Source organism: Meles meles, chromosome 2 (genome assembly GCF_922984935.1).
Source record: "Meles meles chromosome 2, mMelMel3.1 paternal haplotype, whole genome shotgun sequence".
Lineage (NCBI taxonomy): Eukaryota > Metazoa > Chordata > Mammalia > Carnivora > Mustelidae > Meles > Meles meles.
The window spans coordinates 84,196,570-84,216,756 of NC_060067.1; the positions used below are offsets into that span (position 1 = coordinate 84,196,570).

At 41.2% G+C, this 20,187-nt stretch overlaps 1 protein-coding gene across 9 annotated transcripts in view; it reads right to left on the bottom strand.

The window, feature by feature from the left end:
* The window catches only part of LARP1B (La ribonucleoprotein 1B), a 143,527-nt gene extending 141,642 nt beyond the window's left edge, over window positions 1-1,885 (bottom strand). For 6 of the 9 annotated variants that reach the window (XR_006816468.1, XM_045991191.1, XM_045991181.1 and 3 more), the window contains exon 1: window positions 985-1,637. Coding sequence is in view for 5 of the 9 variants with exons in the window: in XM_045991191.1 (XP_045847147.1) it covers window positions 985-1,486 (502 nt within the window). In the remaining 4 variants the exon portion in view is untranslated. Of the gene's footprint in view, window positions 1-984; window positions 1,638-1,814 lie in introns of those variants that run through there. The other 3 variants (XM_045991221.1, XM_045991211.1, XM_045991203.1) reach the window with 2 other exon arrangements.
* Window positions 1,886-20,187: the final 18,302 nt, after the last annotated feature.

Genomic DNA, 20,187 nt, shown 5'->3' on the forward strand with positions numbered 1-20,187 from the left:
TACCTGCAATATAATGTATTTATACCAATCACCTTACAGTTATACCACATCCTTTAAATTACCTGACCCTCACAACCCTGTAAACATGCTCATATTTTCCCCATCTTACTGGTAACCTTTAATTTTAAGAGAAAATGAAGATATGCAAGGAAGCAGCTGTAATTTCTGTACAAAAAGTTCAATTAACCTACTAAAGCTTAATTTAGAAAATAAGACTAGGAGATACTTCTTGTTATCTACAACCAAAATAAAGCACCCAGGGTCATACTGTATAGGTCAGCTTTCAAATGCTGTGGCATAATCTAACCTCCTCCAAAGAGGAGGGCTAACCCAATGTTAAGACTATCACTTACCAAAAAAAAAAAAAAAAAAAGACTATCACTTACCTAATGTGCAATTCACTCTCCTGTCAACTTTCCTGTTTATTTTCCACACAATCATAATTCCAAGCATTTAATTAGCAACTGCGGTACAGTCGCATTTTTAATGACTATTTGTTTACAAAACAGATTTTCAGTTTGTCAATTACTTCAAAACGAAGAAAATGACAATCGCGCTTCCACTTATAAATAAATCCCCTTGCTCCGACTTGCTTCACTCCCCCCCTTTTTTTCTTACAAATCCACAAAACCTTTCTATAGGACGAACAGCACTATCTAAAGTTAGCTTTCCCAAGTCCCTACCACGTGGGGGGGGGGGGGGCGCAAATCTCAATGGAGGCCGCGCCAGCCCAGCGGCTCGGCTAGGTTACTCCCGCAGTGCCCCCACCAGCCAAGGAGAACCCGAGGTCCCACCTCTTCCTGCCGCTCCCTTCCCAGATGTCCATTTATGTAAATAGGCAGAGTGAATGACACCTTGGAACAAAATACCTCCGACTGTCACGGAAAGGAAGCCTACCCCTCCCCCAGTCCCACGACAACCTCTATAGCCAAACGAATCACCCCTGCACACACCCTCCCACTGCCCACCGCAAAAACCACAGACCTGCCTCGAGGGTTTCCAGTAGGGACGGTGTCGGTCCCGTCCCAGCGGGGGACAGGTGCTGGAGAGGCTTTTTGGTCCAGGGGTTCTCCTTAGGCGGTGGCGGCGGCGGCGGCTGCAGCTTTTCCTCCGGGCCAGTCGCCGCCTTATTCTCCAGGGCGTCCTCGGCCGGCGGGTCCCTCGGCAGGGGTGGCGGGGGTTCCCCGCCAAAGGGACCCCCGGGCCCGCGCGCCTTGCGCGCCAGGTGCAGCGCCAGGGGTCTCACGGGCACGGCCGCCTGGGGCACGCTGTGCCCTAGCACCAGCGCCGGCGACGGCTCTCCTCGCGCACCCGCGATGATGGCTGTCGCGGCCCTCTCTTCACTCGCCGCCTCCTTGCCCTCCCGTTCGGGCGGGGACAGCCGCTCCGCCTGCCGACTCGCCGTTACCAACAGCGACTCCTCAGCAGCCACCGCGGGTGGCTCCTCCCGAGAGTGAGCGGCAGGCACCGAGGCGCGAGTAGACATCGTCCCCTTGCCCCAGCCGCCCCCGCCGGGGGGTGCCCGGGGCCAGGGAGCCCGACTGCCCGTCTCTCCGCCGGGGAACCGACTGGCTCCGGCCTGGGGCAGAAAACCCGAAAGCCCGGCCGCCGCCGCCGCCACCGCCGCCGCCGCCCGCGTCGGCCGACGCCGTGCAGCGCCCGGCGTGCCGCCCCTCCCCGCGTGGAACAGGGGGCTAACCGCCCGCCGGCCCAGCCCGCCTCACAGGCGCACGCCCAGAGCCAGCCAACAAGCGCCGGGCGCCGCAGAGGGAAACCGCAGCCGGGCGCCGCAGCTGGGAGCCGCGAGCCCTCACCTGGCGCGGGCAGCCGCGGAGGCGCTAAGAGTAAGGGCTGAAGGACCTCTAGCGGAGTCAAGGAGGCGCGTGCCCCCAGAGCCGGTAACTGCTCGTGGGGGCGGAGGCGGGGGCGTGGAAGGGGCGGTCCCAGAACACAGAGCGGGGGCGGGGCCTCCCGAAGGAGCGTGACGTGGCTACTCACCGGCTCTTGCCCAAGCCAGGCCGCCGCCTGCGGTGGTTGACTGACTAGCTCGTCCCGGTGCCGCCCGGCGTAAGGGCCGGCCCCGCCCCAGCGGCCAGCCGAGAGGGGGAGGGAAGAAGACCTGGATGATTCCGCGGCTCGCGGGGTACCGCAGCTGGACTGCGGCGAGCAGGGGCGGGGCGCTCACGGGGCCTCTGTGACTCGCAGCGCAGTGGCGCTGTGCCCTGTCCGGTGCGGGCGAAAGGCCGGGCGGCCTACACAAGTGGGGCCGGATGAGCGGGGGCGGTCGCTTTGCCCCAGGCCAGGACGCGAAATTGACTCCAGAAAGGGTGGTCTCTGCAGACAACCTTGGGCCGCTTCGTTACGAGCCAGGGTCCCGGACGGGGCCGTTTTGACCTCTGTGTCAGTTGCTTCGCCCGGTGAAAAAGTTTCCACCTGAGATTTTGGGGCACCTCGATCATTTGTAGTCCTGAGCCAGAATGGAAATTGTGTAATTTGTAGGTAACTGTATATGAAACTTTTGCCCAGGCAATTGATTTAGTCATTTCCCTCCTTCATTTCTACCCTCGAACCGAAATATTTTTTTTTTAAATTTATTTGACACAGAGAGAGATCACAAGTAGGCAGAGAGGCAGGCAGAGAGAGGAGGAAGCAGGCTCCCTGCTGAGCAGAGAGCCCGATGTGGGGCTCCATCCCAGGACCCTGAGATCATGACCTGAGCCGAAGGCAGAGGCTTTAACCCACTGAGACACCCAGGCGCCCCTCTACCCTCGAACCGAAATATTTTTAAAGTGTTCTTGAGTAAAACAAATGGTTAATATTTCGTCGACTTGTTGTTACATCTTCCTTTAATTTGTAGAGATAACACCTGTTTACAAATTAACCATGTTTCCTGATATTTTTTCCTGGAATGGATATGTTTTAAAAGTACAAATATGTTTTGATTAACTCCAGTAAGAGCTTTCTATTTGGCTCTGAAATTCAGTGAGTGATAATATTGATTTCATGGGCGTGGATTGATAAGTTACTAAATGTTTATGTTCTTATGCAAGGTCGCTTAAAATGGGTTTGACCCAGTGAAAATTTTTTTCACCAAGGGACACCCCTCAGAAAATAAATGTGTTCACCATTTGTATGCACTTGGCAGTGGATCCTTCCTGGCCTCATTCAGGGCTGCCAAACTAGGCAGAGAGGACTCTTCCCCCATGGATCTCACTTCAGTCACATTAAACTCGAGATTAATGTTTTTATTTACTCAGAAGTTGTATTAGGCATAATTTTTAATTCCCTAAGGTTAGTAAGCTACTTGTACGCTACTTGTACCCTACTTGTAAATAAGACCTTTCTTGTTCTCCATATCCCTGGTTTCCAATTCATCTGACCTTAAGGAACTTTGGGAACACATTACGAGTTAAATAAGTATTGTACTTACCTATATTCCCAAGGAGGCGCCATCTTTACTAGCCTCCTTATTGGTAAAGCTTTGTTTTGTTAACTTATCAACTAGCTGCTCTTCCTGTTACAATCAGCCTTTTGGAGTCCTACCAGGTAATGCTGGTTTTTGTTTACATAAGCTCAGCAGGCTGCCTGCTGAGCAAGGATTCCGGACTTGGGACTCTATCTCAGGACCCTGGGATCATGACCTGAGCTGAAGGCAGCTGCTTAACCGACTGAGACAGCCAGGCCTCTCTTTACCATCTATTTAAATACAGGTGAATTAAAGACTAATTTTTTTAAAGATATTATTTATTCATGAGGGACAGAGGGAGGGAGAGAGAGGCAGAGGAAGAAGCAGGCCCCCCTACCTGATCAGAGAGCCCGATGTGGGACTCTATCCCAGGACTCCAGGATCATGACCTGAGCCGGAGGCAGACGCTTAACCATCTGAGCTACCCAGACGCCCAAGGCTGATTCTGTTGAAAAAAAGGTTATGGAATGGATTTTCAAAGTTCGATTCATATGGGCTACCTAACCATGGTTGGTGGTTTTGTTTGTTGCTTACTGTTTTGTTTTGTTATGAAGTGAAGAATTGTAAAGGTGCTTTATTGAAGAAACACAGAGGACCTTTTTGGAAATAGGTTGTGCTTGCAGGAAGAGAAGAACTGCAGGGTAAATGTGTACCCAAAAGGTCTCTAAAGAATTCAAGCCTTTGGCTCAGGGTCCTGGGATCCAGCCCGGAATCCAATCAGGCTCCCTGCTCAGCAGGTTGCCTACTTCTCCCTCTCCCTCTGCTACTCCCCCTGCCTGTGTGTGCACGCATGCTCGCTCTCTCTCTCTAATACAAGAAATCTTTAAAAAATAAAAAGAATTTAATAGTTGGTATTTGGGGATCATCACTGTAATGCAGTACCACTAATGTCAATGAAGGGAGTTGGCAATTTGTTGTCTCTCTTTTAAATACATGTTAATAACTCCTATTTCCGCATAACTGCCTCTTGGAAACAACTTCATCTATCTTCTATTTGCCTCTCCACCCTTTTCCTGCCCTTGTGCCAGCCAGAGCTGACCTGTCCAGATTGCACCAATGGATTCCCTCATAGTCCTTGGTATCTCAGTGGGTTCAGGCAAGAAGTATCCACAAGAGATAGAAGGACAGAAGATAGGTCAAAGTCCATATTCCCTAAGCTCATGAATTCCATGTTCCCCCAGGATTAATTGCAGAACCCTCCTTTGCAGTTAATCTCTCCAGTTCTTCCCTTTGTCCCTTCCAGCCTAGTAGTAACTGCTAGTCCTTGGGATATTGCATTATCTCTTGCTGGTTTCCCTGACTCTTGGGCTGCACCTCTGTAAGTCAATATTTATTAACTCTATTCCAAAAATTGTGCAGTTTAAGCTTTCCATTTGATTTTTTCAATATTAACTCTATTCTAAAAATTATACAGTTAAAGCTTTCCATTCGATTTTTTTAAGTTTTTATTTTTAAACAATCTCTACACCCTTTGTGAGATTCAAACCTATAACCCTGAGATCAAGAGTCACACACCCCATCGACAGCCAGCCAGGTGCTCCTGTCCAGTTTTCGATGGGACTTTGACCTAATTTGCCTTGGCTGAAACTCCATTATGTTAAGTCATTTGGCCTCTGCTTCTTAGTTCAAAACCAGGGAAGAAAGATGGATTGACTCAATTTATTTTTTGTAGCCAAATCATTATCCATCTTCCTTTGGATTATTTCCCTTGAATAAGGTCCCCATCTATCCTGGAGGAACAAGTTATTTGGTTCAAAACACTACCCTCAAAACAATTAGGTTGGGAGAGCTAGTTAACAGGAATGTGAGAGAGGTACCTCCTTTAACCAAGTTTTCTTCCTTTTCCCTATTTTAGTGAATGGCAGTACATTCCAATCCCTATAACCTAGGAGTCATCCTGTCACCTCACCTTCACTCTCCATAATTCATTCCTTTACAAATATTTTTCAAGCATCTGCCAGGCAGTTTTTTAGGCACTCACCAAGACCAGTACCTCCTCAGTGTCAAGTCCTGCTTTCTCTACTGCCACCATCCTACTCCAGGATGCCGCCATGCTTGTGTAATACTGTCACACCCTCTTAATTGGCCTCTCTGCCTTCATTTAGATCTATTTGATAAAACTGTAAAGGTTACATGAGATACCAACTGTAAAATGCTTACCAAAAACCTTGACTCAGTGAGACTACCTATTTTTACTGCTTTTAAATTCACAGACTTAACCAGGGTAAATGACCTTAATTTTACTGAACAGTGCACTGAGAAGCCTGGCTTATTTATTTTTTTGGTAATGGAAAACTGGTATAAGGCTATCTTTTCAAAGAAGGGAGAATGGTTCTCTGGACCCTCAGAAGTTGTAAAACACCTAAAGTAACTATCCATACACAAACTTGGTGATCCTGTTGTTCAAATGAGCCTTTAAAAGATGAATCTTGTTTTTCCTGTTTAGAGTATGCTTATATATTGTCAGATGATTGAACCCACTCCTTCTCCTCACCCTGGTGTCTTAGGAAATTAAAGTCCCATGAGAACATCAAGATCTTTGTTATTATTACCTGTGCAATTTAGGTTTAAGCTGGTAAAAATCCAATGTACAAATAGCTGTACTGTATGCTAGAGAAGCTTCAAAGAATGTATTAGATATAAATCATTTCAAAATCCTGCAGTCCAAGGAGAAGACTGAACTCAGAGATTTTTTTGAACTTCTTATAAAATAGCCACTTTTTAAAAGATTGATTTTAAAATATTTTATTCATTTTATTATTATTATTATTTTATTTATTTAATTTCTTTTCAGTGTAACAATTCATTGTTTATGCACCACACCCAGTGCTCCATGCCATGCGTGCCCTCCATAATACCCACCACCAGGCTCCCCCACCCTCCCACCCCCCGCACCTTCAAAACCATCAGATTGTTTTTCAGAGTCCATAGTCTCTCATGGTTCATCTCCCCTTCCAATTTCCCTCAACTCCCTTCTCCTCTGCATCTCCCCACGTCCTCCGTGTTATTTTTTATGCTCCACAAATAAGCGAAACCATATGATACTTGACTCTCTCTGCTCGACTTATTTCATTTTTTGAGAGAAAGAACAAGCTGAGTGTGGTGGGGGGGGGGGAGTGGAGGAGTGGGGGGAGAGACAGAGCGAGAGGGAGAAGTAGTCTCCCTCTGAAGCAGGGATCCTGATGCAGGGCTCAGGTCTCCATTCCATGACCCAGGATCTTGACCAGCCACTTAACCAACTGAGCCACCCATAAGTACTGCATACTTCCAATTATGTTTAGCCTTCAAAGCAGGGTCAATACTAATGTGTGTTTGAAAGGCTTTGTACCTTCTTTTCAGTAAATATCAATCAAAGTAAATATCACGTTACAGCAAAAATTACCTTTAGAAATTGTTTAATTTTTGCTCTATTTTTTCTTAACTGTATCATACAGATGGGTAAAAATACTGTGCTTGCTATGCAAACATAGGTTCAAAACAAATCTAGGCTACCTTTCCAAAGATTGCTGTTCCTAAGTGGGTTGCTCTCTACTTTTTAGGTAGGTTTTAATAGACTAGTGTAACAGAAGTAGAAACTCTAAAAAGAAGTGTCTTGTCTAACAACTCTCAGCCAATAATGGCTAAGGTTGATATTCTAAACTGTCTTTGTTGTCACACTATTTAGTCTTCTTTTACAATAATTTGTAATGATACAAGTTATAGGAAGTAATATTAATCTTTTTAAAAATATTCTAAAAATAAACTATAAACTGAAGGAAACATAACTTTTTTTCCCCCACTTTGCAAAGAACAGGACTTTCAAACATTAAGGTTAGTAATCTGTCTGAATTCTTCCTACTATCCAGTTATATTTAATATTAATATAGCCTTATGGGGCGCCTGGTGGCTCAGTGGGTTAAAGCCTCTGCCTTCGGCTCAGGTCATGATCCCGGATCCCGGGATCGAGCCCCACATCGGGCTCTCTGCTTGGCAGCGAGCCTGCTTCACCCCTCTCACTCTACCTGCCTCTCTGTCTACTTGTCATCTCTCTGTCAAATAAATAAATCTTTAAAAAATATATATATATAGCCTTATAAATACTAGTGATAAAGGGTAGGTGGAAGAAAGGCAGGCAGGGACAAAGGGGCCCCTCCACCATAAGAGGGAACCACATTTTTCTTTTTTTTAAAAGATCGTATTTGTTTATTTGAGACAGAACTTGAGAGGGGGAAGTTTGGTGGGAAAAGCAGACTCCCCACTGAGCAAGGAACCTGACGCAGGACTTGATTCTGGAACTCCAGGATCATGACCTGAGCCAAAGTCAGTCGCTTAACCAACTGAGTCACCCAGGTACCCGTGTTGGGAACTACCCTTAAAAAGATTTTACACCACCCAGAAGGATCACTCTACCCTCTCCATGTGATAGATAGATGGCAAAACTGATTAGATGATAGGCACAGGCTAATTAGATTAAAACAGCCTCCAACGAGCCCTTAAAAAACCCTTACATTTAGAAGCTCTAAGGGCAAAAGAAAAGAAAAAAGTAAAGAGAAAAGAAAAGAAAAAAGAAAAGAGAAAAGAAAAAAGAAGGAAGAAAGGAAGGAAGGAACTTTGATGGCAACCCTCTAGGGTCCCCTCCTGCTTAGGGAGCTTTGTACTCTATCATTCAATAAACTTTACTATCACTCAATAAACCCTGCGTTGCTGTCCACCATTCTTCGTCTGGTCTACCTTTTCGTTCTTTGAAGTGGCGTGACCAAGAACCGTGGGCGCTAATGGAGAAGAAATCTTCTAACGCTAGCACACAACAAAGATGAGATCTTTAAATTCAAATTCAGATGGACTTCAGTGGATGACATCAGAAAAAATAAGCTTTCAGGGTAACTGGGTGGCTAAGTTGGTTAAGTGTCTGCTTTGGCTGAGGTCATGATCCCGAAGTCTAAGGATCGAGTGCAGCATTTGGGCCCCTTGCTGGGGGTGGGGGCAGTGCTTCTCCCTCTGACCCTCCCCTATGACACGCTTTCTCTCTCTCTCTCTCAAATAAAATCTTTTTAGAAAGAAAAAGAAAGAAAGGGGGGCAGGGAAGGAAGGAAGAAAAAGATAAACTTTGTGTAGAAATTAAGAAAAAGTTCTTCTCAGCTTCTTAATACTTCTGGCTTATTTTAATCAATTGAATAAAGGTTCACTGAAAACTGGGCTGGGCTCTAGGGACACACTGGTGAACTGGTCTATTTAGATACTTAGAGAGGCAGAATGCATTGTGCAGTGACTTTCATACCTCATGAGTTGATATGTACAATTGAACCAGAGGTTTTACAAAGCTCTACTTATCCTTACTAAATGAACACATTCTTATGTGATCTATTCTGTTCCATTTCACTTTTTTTAAAAAGCGCTAAGTTAAGGGTGCCTGGGTGGCTCAGTACATTGGGTGTCTGCCTCTGGCTGAGGTTTTGATCCCAGATTCCTGGGATCGAGCCCCACATCACGCTCCTCGCTCAGTGAGGAGCCGCCTTCTCCCTCTGCCTGCCATTCCTCCTGTTTGTGCATGTGCACATGCTCTCTCTCTCTGACAAATTAAAAAAAAAAAAATCTTGGGGTGCCTGGGTGGCTCAGTGGGTTAAGCCTCTGCCTTCAGCTCAGGTCATGACCACAGGGCCCTGGGATCGAGCCCCACATTGGGGCGGGGGGTGGTCTCTGCTCAGCAGGGAGCCTGCTTCCCCTCCTCTCTCTCTGCCTACTTGTGATTTCTGGTTGTCAAATAAATAAATGAAATCTTAAAAAAAAAAAAACAACTTACCTATAGATAAAGAATATGTAGATCAATGAAGACCAGAATCTAATTCACTTAACAGTAACATTATTCATTAAAGAACGGTGGGGCGCCTGGGTGGCTCAGTGGGTTAAAGCCTCTGCCTTCAGCTCAGGTCATGATCCCAGGGTCTTGGGATGGAGCCCCACATCGGGCTCTCTGCTCAGCGGGGAGCCTGCTTCCCTTCCTCTCTTTCTGCCTGCCTCTCTGCCTACTTGTGATCTCTCTCTGTCAAATAAATAAATAAAATATTTAAAAAATAAAAAAATAAAGAACAGTAATTCATATTTGATATTTAATGCATCAATTTCTTTAAGTTCATTGAAGAGAAAATATATTCTTTTATTTTCTCATTTAGTTTTCAAATATAAACACAAGTAGAAAGAATATTGTAATGAACTCTCATTTACCTATTATCCAACTTTAACAATTAACCACATTTTGCCATTTTTGTTTCGTTTATATACACCCCTGTATTAGTTTTCTATTGCTGCCATAACAAATTCGTGCAAATTTAGTGAATTTAAACAACACAAATTTATTATTTTACAGTTCTGTAGGTTAGAAGTCCAACATGGGTCTCATTGAGCTAAAATCAAGGTATTGTCAGGGCTACGTTCCTTTATGTAGCCTCTAGGAAGGGACTCCATTTTCTGGTTTGTTGGAGCTTCTAGAGTCTGCCCACATACCTTGGCCAGAGGTCCCTTCCTGCATCTTCAAGGGCAGTGATGGTGGGTTAGGTCCTTCCACATCACGTTTCTCTGACTTCCTCTATGGTCAGATCTCCCTTTGCCTCTCTCTCATGCCTCCATCTTCAAAATACCATTAGATTAGAATCATCTGTGTCCTGTAATCCAGGATAATCTCTCCATCTCAAGATCCTTAATGTAATCACATCTATAAAATCCCTTTTGCCTTTTAAGGTAACACATTCACTAGTTCAAAAGATTAGAACATATTTAGGGGAACTGTTATTTTCTGCCTATTACAACTTCCAGACACACACACACACACACACACACACACACACACACATATTAGTTTTTTTCCTGGAATATTTTAAAGTAAATCCTAGAATCACAAAATTTTCCTATAAATACTTAAGTGTGTATGTATTTCTTTTCTTTGTTTTCAGTCTAGCTTCTGGCTCTATATTCAACAATATCGTTAAAAGTACCGGGGTGCCTAGGTGGCTCAGTAGGTTAGGCCTCTGCCTTCAGCTCAGGTCATGATCCTGGGGTCCTGGGATCAAGCCCCAAATTGGGCTCTCTGCTCAGCGGGGAGCGTGCTTACCCCCTCTCTCTGCCTACTTGTGATCTCTCTCTGTCAAAAAAATAGATAAAATCTTTAAAAAAAAAAAAAAAAGTACCAATGACCTACATATTAATAAATCCATTGGATGATTTTCAGGCTTCATCTTTCTTTTCCTCCAGCTTCATTTTTCAAAATTAAGTACTGAATGGTAGCTAATAGTTAAGAATACACACATACTAGACACTATTCTAAGTGCTTTGCATTTGTTAACTCAGTCCTCAAAACAGTGATATAAAATAAAGATGATTATTTCCTCCATTTTCAGATGAGAAAACGGAGACAAAGTAGATAAATGGCTTGTCTAGGATCATAAGTTAGAAAGTGCTAGAAAAAAAATTTAAACCCAACCAATCTTGCTCTGTAGTTCTCTGTATTTCATATTCTTAACCACTATACTATACTGCTTTTCATTTTCCTTAAACTTGTTCAGCAATACTAAAAAGTAGCTTGTGGCGATTTGTTTTTTATAATCCAGTTAATCTGTGTATTTGGTAAATCCAAATAGTACAACATTGTTTATTTGGTGGGAAAAAGTTATACCTTACTGAGTCCTAATCCCTAAAGTCAGTTCTTTGAACTTTTGACCTGCCACTATAAAACATGAAGATTTAACACACTTACATGAGCCCATCCTCCATTCCCTTTCTATTTTTGATGTTTGTGGGTTTTTTCTGTTGTTTACTTTAAATAATATACTTGGCTGTTTACTTGAGTATTCTATCAATTTTATTTTTTTAAATATTTTGTTTGTTTATTTGTCAGAGAGAGCGCACACAAGCAGGGGGAACAGCAGGCAGAGGGAGAAGCAGGCAGGAGCCCTAAGTAGGACTTGATCCCAGGACCCAGGACTATTCCATCAAGTTTAGATAGAATCTCTTGTATCCTTGCTCTGTAGAGTAAGAATATATGACCTAACCCTTTGTTCTAGATTCTAGTTTTTGTTTTCTTTGTATTAACATTTCAAACTTTTTTATTGTGAAATAAAGCATACACAGAAAAGTGACCCCAAAGGTAAAAATCCACCAATATACAAGTTAATGGGTAAAGTGGACAACCATGTAACGGCTACTCCAGTTAAGAATTAGAACCCCCAGGTGCACCTGGGTGGCTCAGTTGGTTTGGCATCTAACTCTTGATTTCAGCTCAGGTTTTGATCTTGGGGTCATGGGAGCAAGCCCATGTGGGGTTCTGCGTTCCAACGGTTGAGATTCTTTGAGATTCTTTCTTTCTGCCTCTGCCCCTCTCCCCACTTGTGTACCTGACTTCTCTGTCTCTCTCAAATAAATAAATCTTTTAAGAAAAAAGAATTAGAACCCCCCTGTGTCCCTTCCTATACACAATACTTTTCTCCCTCCCCTAAAGGAGAAAATCACTTTCTTTCTTCTCTTTATGGTTTGTCACCTAATAATGTGTTCCATAGATTTGCCTAGTTTTTTAAACTATATATAAATGAAATCATACTGTAAGTACTGTATCATTTTGAATTTCTGAATCATGGAGTACATATGTCTTAATCCATTCTAGACATTGCCTAGCCATTTTCCAAACTTTTGTACTAATTTACACTAACACTGGCAGTGTTTGAGAGTATGACATATTATGGACGATATTTTTTCCTTTCATTTCATTTCATTGTCAAGAGTTATCATTATATCTATTATGTAACCATAATGTCTTCTTTATGCTTTGTTCATAGATTAGTTCTAAAATTTAAGAATCCATAAACAGCTTTATTTTATGAGTGTGTAGATATTCCTCGCTGCATAACAATATGGGGTGCTAGGATTGCATTTCCTTCTCTATGGTTTTAGTGTCATTATCCCCTAGAAACAAGATCAAATGGATTCATATTTTATATTCCATCAGTGTAAGATAATCAATAAATTCCCACTACATTTGAGTGAGATTCATATATACATAGCTACTGATTTTTGTGGTACAGTTTCTGTTTTTCCATCAGTTCCTAATTGTTCCTCTTCTCCCTACCTCCATGATATCGCATTCTCACTGTTCAGTTCCTGCCTTCCTGGCCACTTCTCAGTCTACCTCTTTAATTCTTCTTTGCCTAAACATTAACTGTTGGTAGAGATACACAAGACTTTGTCTTAGGTTAGCAGATTTCCAAACTGTGCTCCCTAAACCCTTAGAATGTTGAACACTCTTTTAGGGTATCTTTAAGGTCGAGGTCAAAGCTATTTTCATAATAATACTAGGATATTATTTGCCTTTTCCCTTGTTGATATCTGTACAGATGGTACAGAAGCAATGGTGGATAAATCTGCCGGCAACTCAGCACAAATCAAGCCAGTGGCACCAAACCACACTAGCAGTCATTGTATTCTTCTACCACACATTTGTAGTCAAAAAAACAAAAATTGCAAGTTTCACCTAAGAACGTCCTTGGTGGAACAATAAAAATTACTAATGTGATTAAAGCTTAACCATGTGAGTCTTTTAATATTCTGTGTGATGAAATAGGAAGTATACATAACTCATTTCTGCTGTATATTAAAGTATGATGGTTGTCTTGAAGAAAAGCACTGAGATTGAGTTGTAAGTGGACTAGCTCCTTTCTTCATGGAACCCATTTGCACTTAAAAGAACACCTGACAACAGACCAGGTTTATTCATGCTTAGATAATCTGACAGACATTTTCCTAGAAATGAATGAAGCGAACCTGTCATGTCAACAGCAACAACTGATGATATTTGTTGCCAGTGATAAAATTCAAGCTATCAAGAGAAAATTGGAATTTGGAAAACATGTAACTACAGCATGAGCTCAACAGCTTCCCAGAGGTTAAAGACTTTTTTTTCTGATGAGTGATTTTAATAATATAACTTGATGTTGTGTAATGAAATATGTCAATATTTGGAAGCTCTGCCTAACTAAGTCAGTATTTTTCCTAATGATTAGAAACATTACCAAATCATACATTGGTAAGACAAAGGATAAGACAGACTATTGACTTTCCTTTTCTGACTTAAAATGTTTTTACTATTATTACATAGTCTTTAAATACCAGCAACCATATTTATTACTATTTAACTGTTTGATTCCAAGACAATCATAAGGCTAGGGAAAATATATTATTTAGAAAATTATTCAGGGTTTCATGAATATTCTGGATCACCACTTGGCCTACTATGGCCCATGGGTCATATCCTGACCACCATCTATTCTTATACAGGTGCAAGCTAAGAATGGTTTTTACATTTTTTAAATGGAAGGTTATTTAAAAGGAAGTATTTTTATGACACATAAATACTATGTGAAGTTTGAATTTCAGTTCCATAAATAACTTTTATTGGAATACAGCATGCTCATTCATTTACATATTGTCTGTGGCCACTTCCCACCACAAAGGTGGGAAACAAAGGCAGAGTTGAGTCGTTGTGAGAGGAACCATATGTGGTGCTGTCATCACTTTGTACTATTGCTAAAAGGGAAATATCAAGAGAGGAATCTAATAGAATTCCATAAATGCTTTCCAAATGGTGATGAATATGTTTAATTAAAAGCATTTGCATATAAATAGATATCAGGTTTTGGCAGTACCTGATATGTCTGTATGAAAAGACATTGTTAAAGTTGAAATACATAAAATATCATTACAGGTCAGCATTAACAGATGAGTATTTGGAACAGATTTTGATGACAGGTCTAGAGTGTTTTCTGACACTAGCCACCAATAATCTGTTAGTTCTCTAATCGTCCTATACCAACTGGGTGTCCAACAATTCAATTCAGTTCTGACACTAACTACCCAGAGTTAGTGTCCAACATCAAAGTTAAAGAACTCATTCCCACAAGTCTGCCCTTACTTTAGACATCAGTCACAAGTAGGGTACCCAGGCCACCCACATTTTTGCCCATCCAACTACAAATTAGTCACCACACCCCCTCCTTAAGTTTGAGAAGTTGCTAGAATGGTTCCCAGAACTCAGGGAAACACTTTATTTATGCTTACCAGTTTGTTATAAAGGATACAAATCCAACTCAGGAACAGCCAGATGAAAAAAATGCACAGGATAAAGTATGGGGGAGGAGGTTCTCAGAGCTTCCCTGGCCCCTCTGGGCATGTCACCTTCCTGTCACCACTGTGTATTTGTGGAAGCTCTCTGAATCCCACCATATAGGAGTTTTTCTGGAGGTTTCATCACTTAGACATGATTGATTAAGCCACTGGTCTTTGGTGATCAACTCAACTTCCAGCCCCTCCCTATTGTACTCACTGTACAGTAATGGCCAAACAAGCAATGTACATGTTGCCAAGGTAACCTGCATCAACTCAACTTCCAGCCCCTCCCTATTGTACTCACTGTACAGTAACGGCCAAACAAGCAATGTACATGTTGCCAAGGTAACCTGCAAAACCATTCTGTTTATCAGCCAAGACAAGGAGTCCTTGATGACCCTTCAGACCTCAAATTGCTCACCGGTTTCAGAGGGCAAATGGCAGACATGGGGTGAGAGAAGTTCTTCTTGGTGTGTTTGAGCCTAGAGGTGAGCAGAGGGCTCAAACAGGGAGCAAAAGGCCAGGCTTCACAGGAACAGCAACTGCACAAAAGCTTGTCCCCTCTTCTTGAAGGATTTCTCAGGGGAACAAGCAAGGATATGACCAGGCCACCAGTCTGACCCTAGGTCATCTGTAAAAGGAAAAATTTGCATCCTGGCTGGGGCCGCACTGCTATGTGGAGCCTTGCCCATCCCTGCAGGCTTTGCCACTGAACGGACTCTCTTTAAGGAATTGAAAACATGAGCTCTTTATAAGCACAAAACCAGTAACAACTCTGTAACCAGAACTTCGGACTTTAGAGGAGGTGTCTCAGGTGCTGCCTTCTGAGCCTGTTCCTGAGAGGAATTTCTCTCCACCTGCTCCTCCTTTGACTAGATTAGTGACAAAATTGAGTTGCATGGGAATATAAGTTACAGGGGGCAAGAGCTTCAGAGCCTTGCTTACCAAGAGGATTTAGAGACAGACTGTCCAGCTGTCTTCTATTAAGCTTGATATTAAAATGATTTACAAAACTAAAATAATGCACTATTCACTAAAAAAAAATTATTGAAAACAAAGTTATTTTTCATTAAAAACTTTTATTTATGTTAACATTCATTTGTGGGTTAGCAAGGTAGAATGGGATTATACTGGAATAGAGTGAGCCCAAATCCAATAATTGGTATCCTCATAAGAAGGAAACTTGGAAGCAGATACAGAAATGAGAATGAGAATGCCACATGAAGGAAGCAGAGATGCTGTCACCAGCCAAGGGACAGCAAGGATTGCCTTCCACCACCAGAAGCTAGGAGAGGGGTTTGGGGTAGATCCTTCCCTAGAGACTTCAAAAGGAACATCGCTTTGTAGACACCTTAATTCTGGACTTCAAGCCTCCAGAACTGTGAGAGAATTTCTGTTGTTTAAAGCCACCAGTTTGTGGTGCCTTTTTTTTTTTTTTTTACTGCAGTCCTAGGAGTCTAATACAACACATAATGGGTTTATTATTACTGTTGTTAAGTTAAATGTATAAAAATATTTATTAAAATTTTAATTTGTAATGTGTTAATATTGATAAATGTATACTCATAAACAAAAGTTCTTTAGACTTGGGTCACCTGGTGGGTCAGATGGTTAAGTGTCTGCCTTAGGTTCAGGTCTTGATCCCAGGAGTCCTGGGATCAAGTCCTGAGTCAGGCTCCTTGCTCAGCGAGAAGCCTGTTTCTCCCTCTGACTGCTTCTTGCTCTTCTTGCTCTGCTTGTGCTCTCTCTCTCTCTCTCTGACAAGTAAATAAAAATATTTTAATTTTAAAAAAAGCTTTTTATGGTCTTCAAGTTTTAAAAGTACAAACAGTGCTGAGACCAAAAAGTTTGAGAAATATTGTCCTATGTCCTATTCCTTCCCTAGACTCCTCAAAATCTTAACTGTGTCTGTATTTCAGCTACCATATAAACACCAGTGATGGTGTTCCAGGGTTCTCTCTTTGAAAGGCATCACTCACATGTCCCCCATTCCAATCAATTACCAACCCATCACCAGAATGTTCTCTGGAATCCATCCACTCTCTCCATATCCACTACCATCATAAGTGTAGCCATCATCATCTCTCATCTGGACCACTTTGATAGCCTTTTAGTTGATTCCTTTGCATGGACTGTGGGGTCCCTACAAACTAGTACTTCTTACTACAGCCAGAGAGAATGAACCATGTATAACACATTAAATCATATTCAGTCTACCCCAACTCCACATTTCTCCACCCCATCCCCACCCACACCACCTGAAAAAAAAAACTTTTAATGGCTTTTGGTAGCTCTTATCTTAGAGACCAAAATTCTTAGCCTACAGGACTATGTATGTTCTAGTTAGAACTCCTACCAAAGTATTTTTAGGAGCAAATTCTACAAGAAAAATATAATTTTTAATCAATTTTTTATATAATGCACTTAAGCCAGTTTCATTTTCATACTAATTTTTAACTAAAATAATTTGGTTGGATCAAATCTTGTCCCTCTTATTTTTATATTGTAAATTTTCTTTGAAGACCTTTATTTTGGGACGCCTGGGTGGCTCAGTCAGTTAAGCGTCTGCTTTCTCAGGTCATGATCTTGGGGTCCCAGGATCAAGTCCTGTGTCATTCTCTCCTAAGCAGGGAACCTGTTTCTCCCTCTCCCTCTGCCTGCTGCTCTCTCTCTCTCTCTGTCAAATAAATAAATAAGATCTTTAAAAAACCAAAAAACAAAACAAAGAAAAGAAGACCTTTATTTTGACTGATTTTACTAAGTCAAATTTGCAGTTCTAAATTTTGTCAAGTTTTTATAAATTCATAAATTTTTTTTTAAAGATTTTATTTATTTGACAGAGAGAGGTAGGCAGAGAGGCAGGCAGAGAGAGAGGAGGATGGGGCTCGATCCCAGGACTCTGAGATCATGACCAGAGCCAAAGGCAGAGGCTTAACCCACTGAGCCACCCAGGTGTCCCTAAATTCATAAATTTTTAATATCACTTTAGTTGCATTTGATTTCATGTTATGCAGATTAGTTATTTCATAAAATCTGATATTTACCGGGTTGATTTACACTAAAACTTTATTAAGAAAATGTGAGTCTTCATCCATATATTTATTTTACCTGTGCAAGTATAACAATCATCAGTTTTGTTTTCTATTGTTTATTTCTACAATTAATTTGTTTACTGATTATTAGTATTTAACTAATGAGCTGTCCACTTCACATAGTTCAGGATTGCTCTATTATCAAAATCCTTTGCCAGTCTCAAAATTCTTTCAATTTCTCAGGAGTACAAAAGAACATTCTCAGGGTCATAACATTTTTGCTTTGTAAATATGTATCTTTTTTGCTAAGGTTTTTCTTAGTATTATATACTGCTATGCAACCAATTCTGCAACTTGCTTTTTTTTAATCTTGAAATATTAGATTGGTTTGTCCTGGTTTTAGGGAAGCTTTTCAAAAAACCAGTACATCAGTTTATTTCTCTATTTTATTCACTTTCCAATAGACCCAAGTTTTCTCTGCTTTAGAAGACAGGTGGCTGAAAACAGGGCAGATGAGATATATTATGGAAAAAGGCTTTGCCACCTTCTTATAGGAGAAATATTTATCAGAATTCCATACTGTATACTGAAATAGTAAATACTTGGAAATGTGTTACATCTGCAACATTCAAAATATATTTTCCAGTTTGGCAAAAGATTTGGCACTGAAGAAGTATTTAGGTATTTTAGGCTAGTCATCCCACTCCTAGAAATTTATCATAAGCCATTAATCTCAAAGAAAACAAAATGACAACATTTTTTATGTTTGTTTGAAATAATACATGCTATGGTAAAATTTTTAGCAATAAGGTCATGGATAAGTTTAATTTGTTCCTTCTATTCTCAGTCCCCTGATACTCTATAGCCTTCCAATTTTTTCTATGCATATTTACAAACCCATTTTTCCATACTGTTTATAATTTGGATTAATAACTCTTTGATATCTTTATATACCATTGTAAAGGTAAGACTACTGATTTTTAGTCCTAAGTGGTTTTGAATATCTAAGTTCTGACCTAATATTTTTTTGTGAGGCGAACTCGTATATACCCACATCCAGATGGAAGTACCAAAGCATTCTTTTGGTTGTTTTTTTTGTTGTTGTTTTGTTTTTTGTTTTTTTAGAAACAAAACATTCTAAGCAAGAATAATTTGTTCTCTTGATGCCGTTGTTCTCTTGATGCATTCTCTTGATGCCATTTTGTTACTGCTGACAGGATATGACTTTTCTGATCAAGGGAGTTATGCAGATCATGTTATGGTTCTTCTGCAGCAATTGGGTCATTTAGCAATTGACAAATGTGGGGTACCTGGCTGGCTCAGTCAGCAGAGTATGCAACTCTTGGTCTCACGGTCCTGAGTTCAAGCCCCAGTTGGCTTTTAAGTGGCTTTTTAAGTGGAGCCACCTTGAAAAAGTTTTTTGACAAATGGCTACTGTTGATAAGTCATTCAAAACCATACAGATTTTGTCCACTAACAATATCTTTTTTAATGACTCACAAAACTTTTTAATTATAAAATTGTATTTTTTTTAAAGATTTTATTTATGTATTTGACAGACAGAGATCACAAGTAGGCAGAGAGGCAGGTAGAGAGAGGGGAGGAAGCAGGCTCCCCACTGAGCAGAGAGCCTGATGCAGGGCTCGATCCCAGGACTCTGGGATCATGACCTGAGCCGACGGCAGAGGCTTTAACCCACTGAGCCACCCAGGCGCCCCTAAAATTGTATTTTATAATGGAATTAACTTCATTCTATAATTTGTTTTGCAGCACTTGGAGTTTTGTGGGAATGAATGATATTCATAGTAAATATATGGGTTCTAAAAAAAAAAAAAAAAGCAAACCTGGAGGCATCACAATTCTGGACTCCCAAGTTATATTACAAAGCTGTAGCAGTCAAAACAGAATGGTACTGGCACAAAAATGGACACAGATCAATAGAACAGAATACAAAATCCAGAAATGAACCCCAACTATATAGTCAATTAATCTTCCACAAAGCAGGAAAGAATATCCAATAGGAAGAAGGATAGTCTCTTCAACAAATGGTGTTGGGAAAACTGGACAGCAATATGCAAAAGAATGAAACTGTACCACTTTCTTACACCATACACAAAAATAAATTCAAAATGGATGAAATGCCTAAATGTGAGACTTGAAGAGAACACAGGCAGTAACTTCTTTGAGTAGCAATATTTTTCTAGGTATGTCTCTGGAGGCAAGGGAACAAAACCAAAAATATACTAATAGGGCTTCTTCAAAATGAAAAGCTTTTGTAAAGCAAAGGAAACAATCAACAAACCTAAAAGGCAATATATGGAATGGGAGAAGATATATGCAAATGACCTATCCAATAAAGTATTAGTATCCCAAATATATAAATAATTGATAAATCTCAACACCCCCAAAACAAACCAAGTTTAAGATAGACCAAAGACATGAATAGACATTTTTCCAAAGAAGACATACCAATGGCCAACAGACACATGAAAAGATACTCAAAATCCTTGATCATCAGAGAAATGCAAATCAAAACTACAATTAAATACCACTTCACACCTGTTA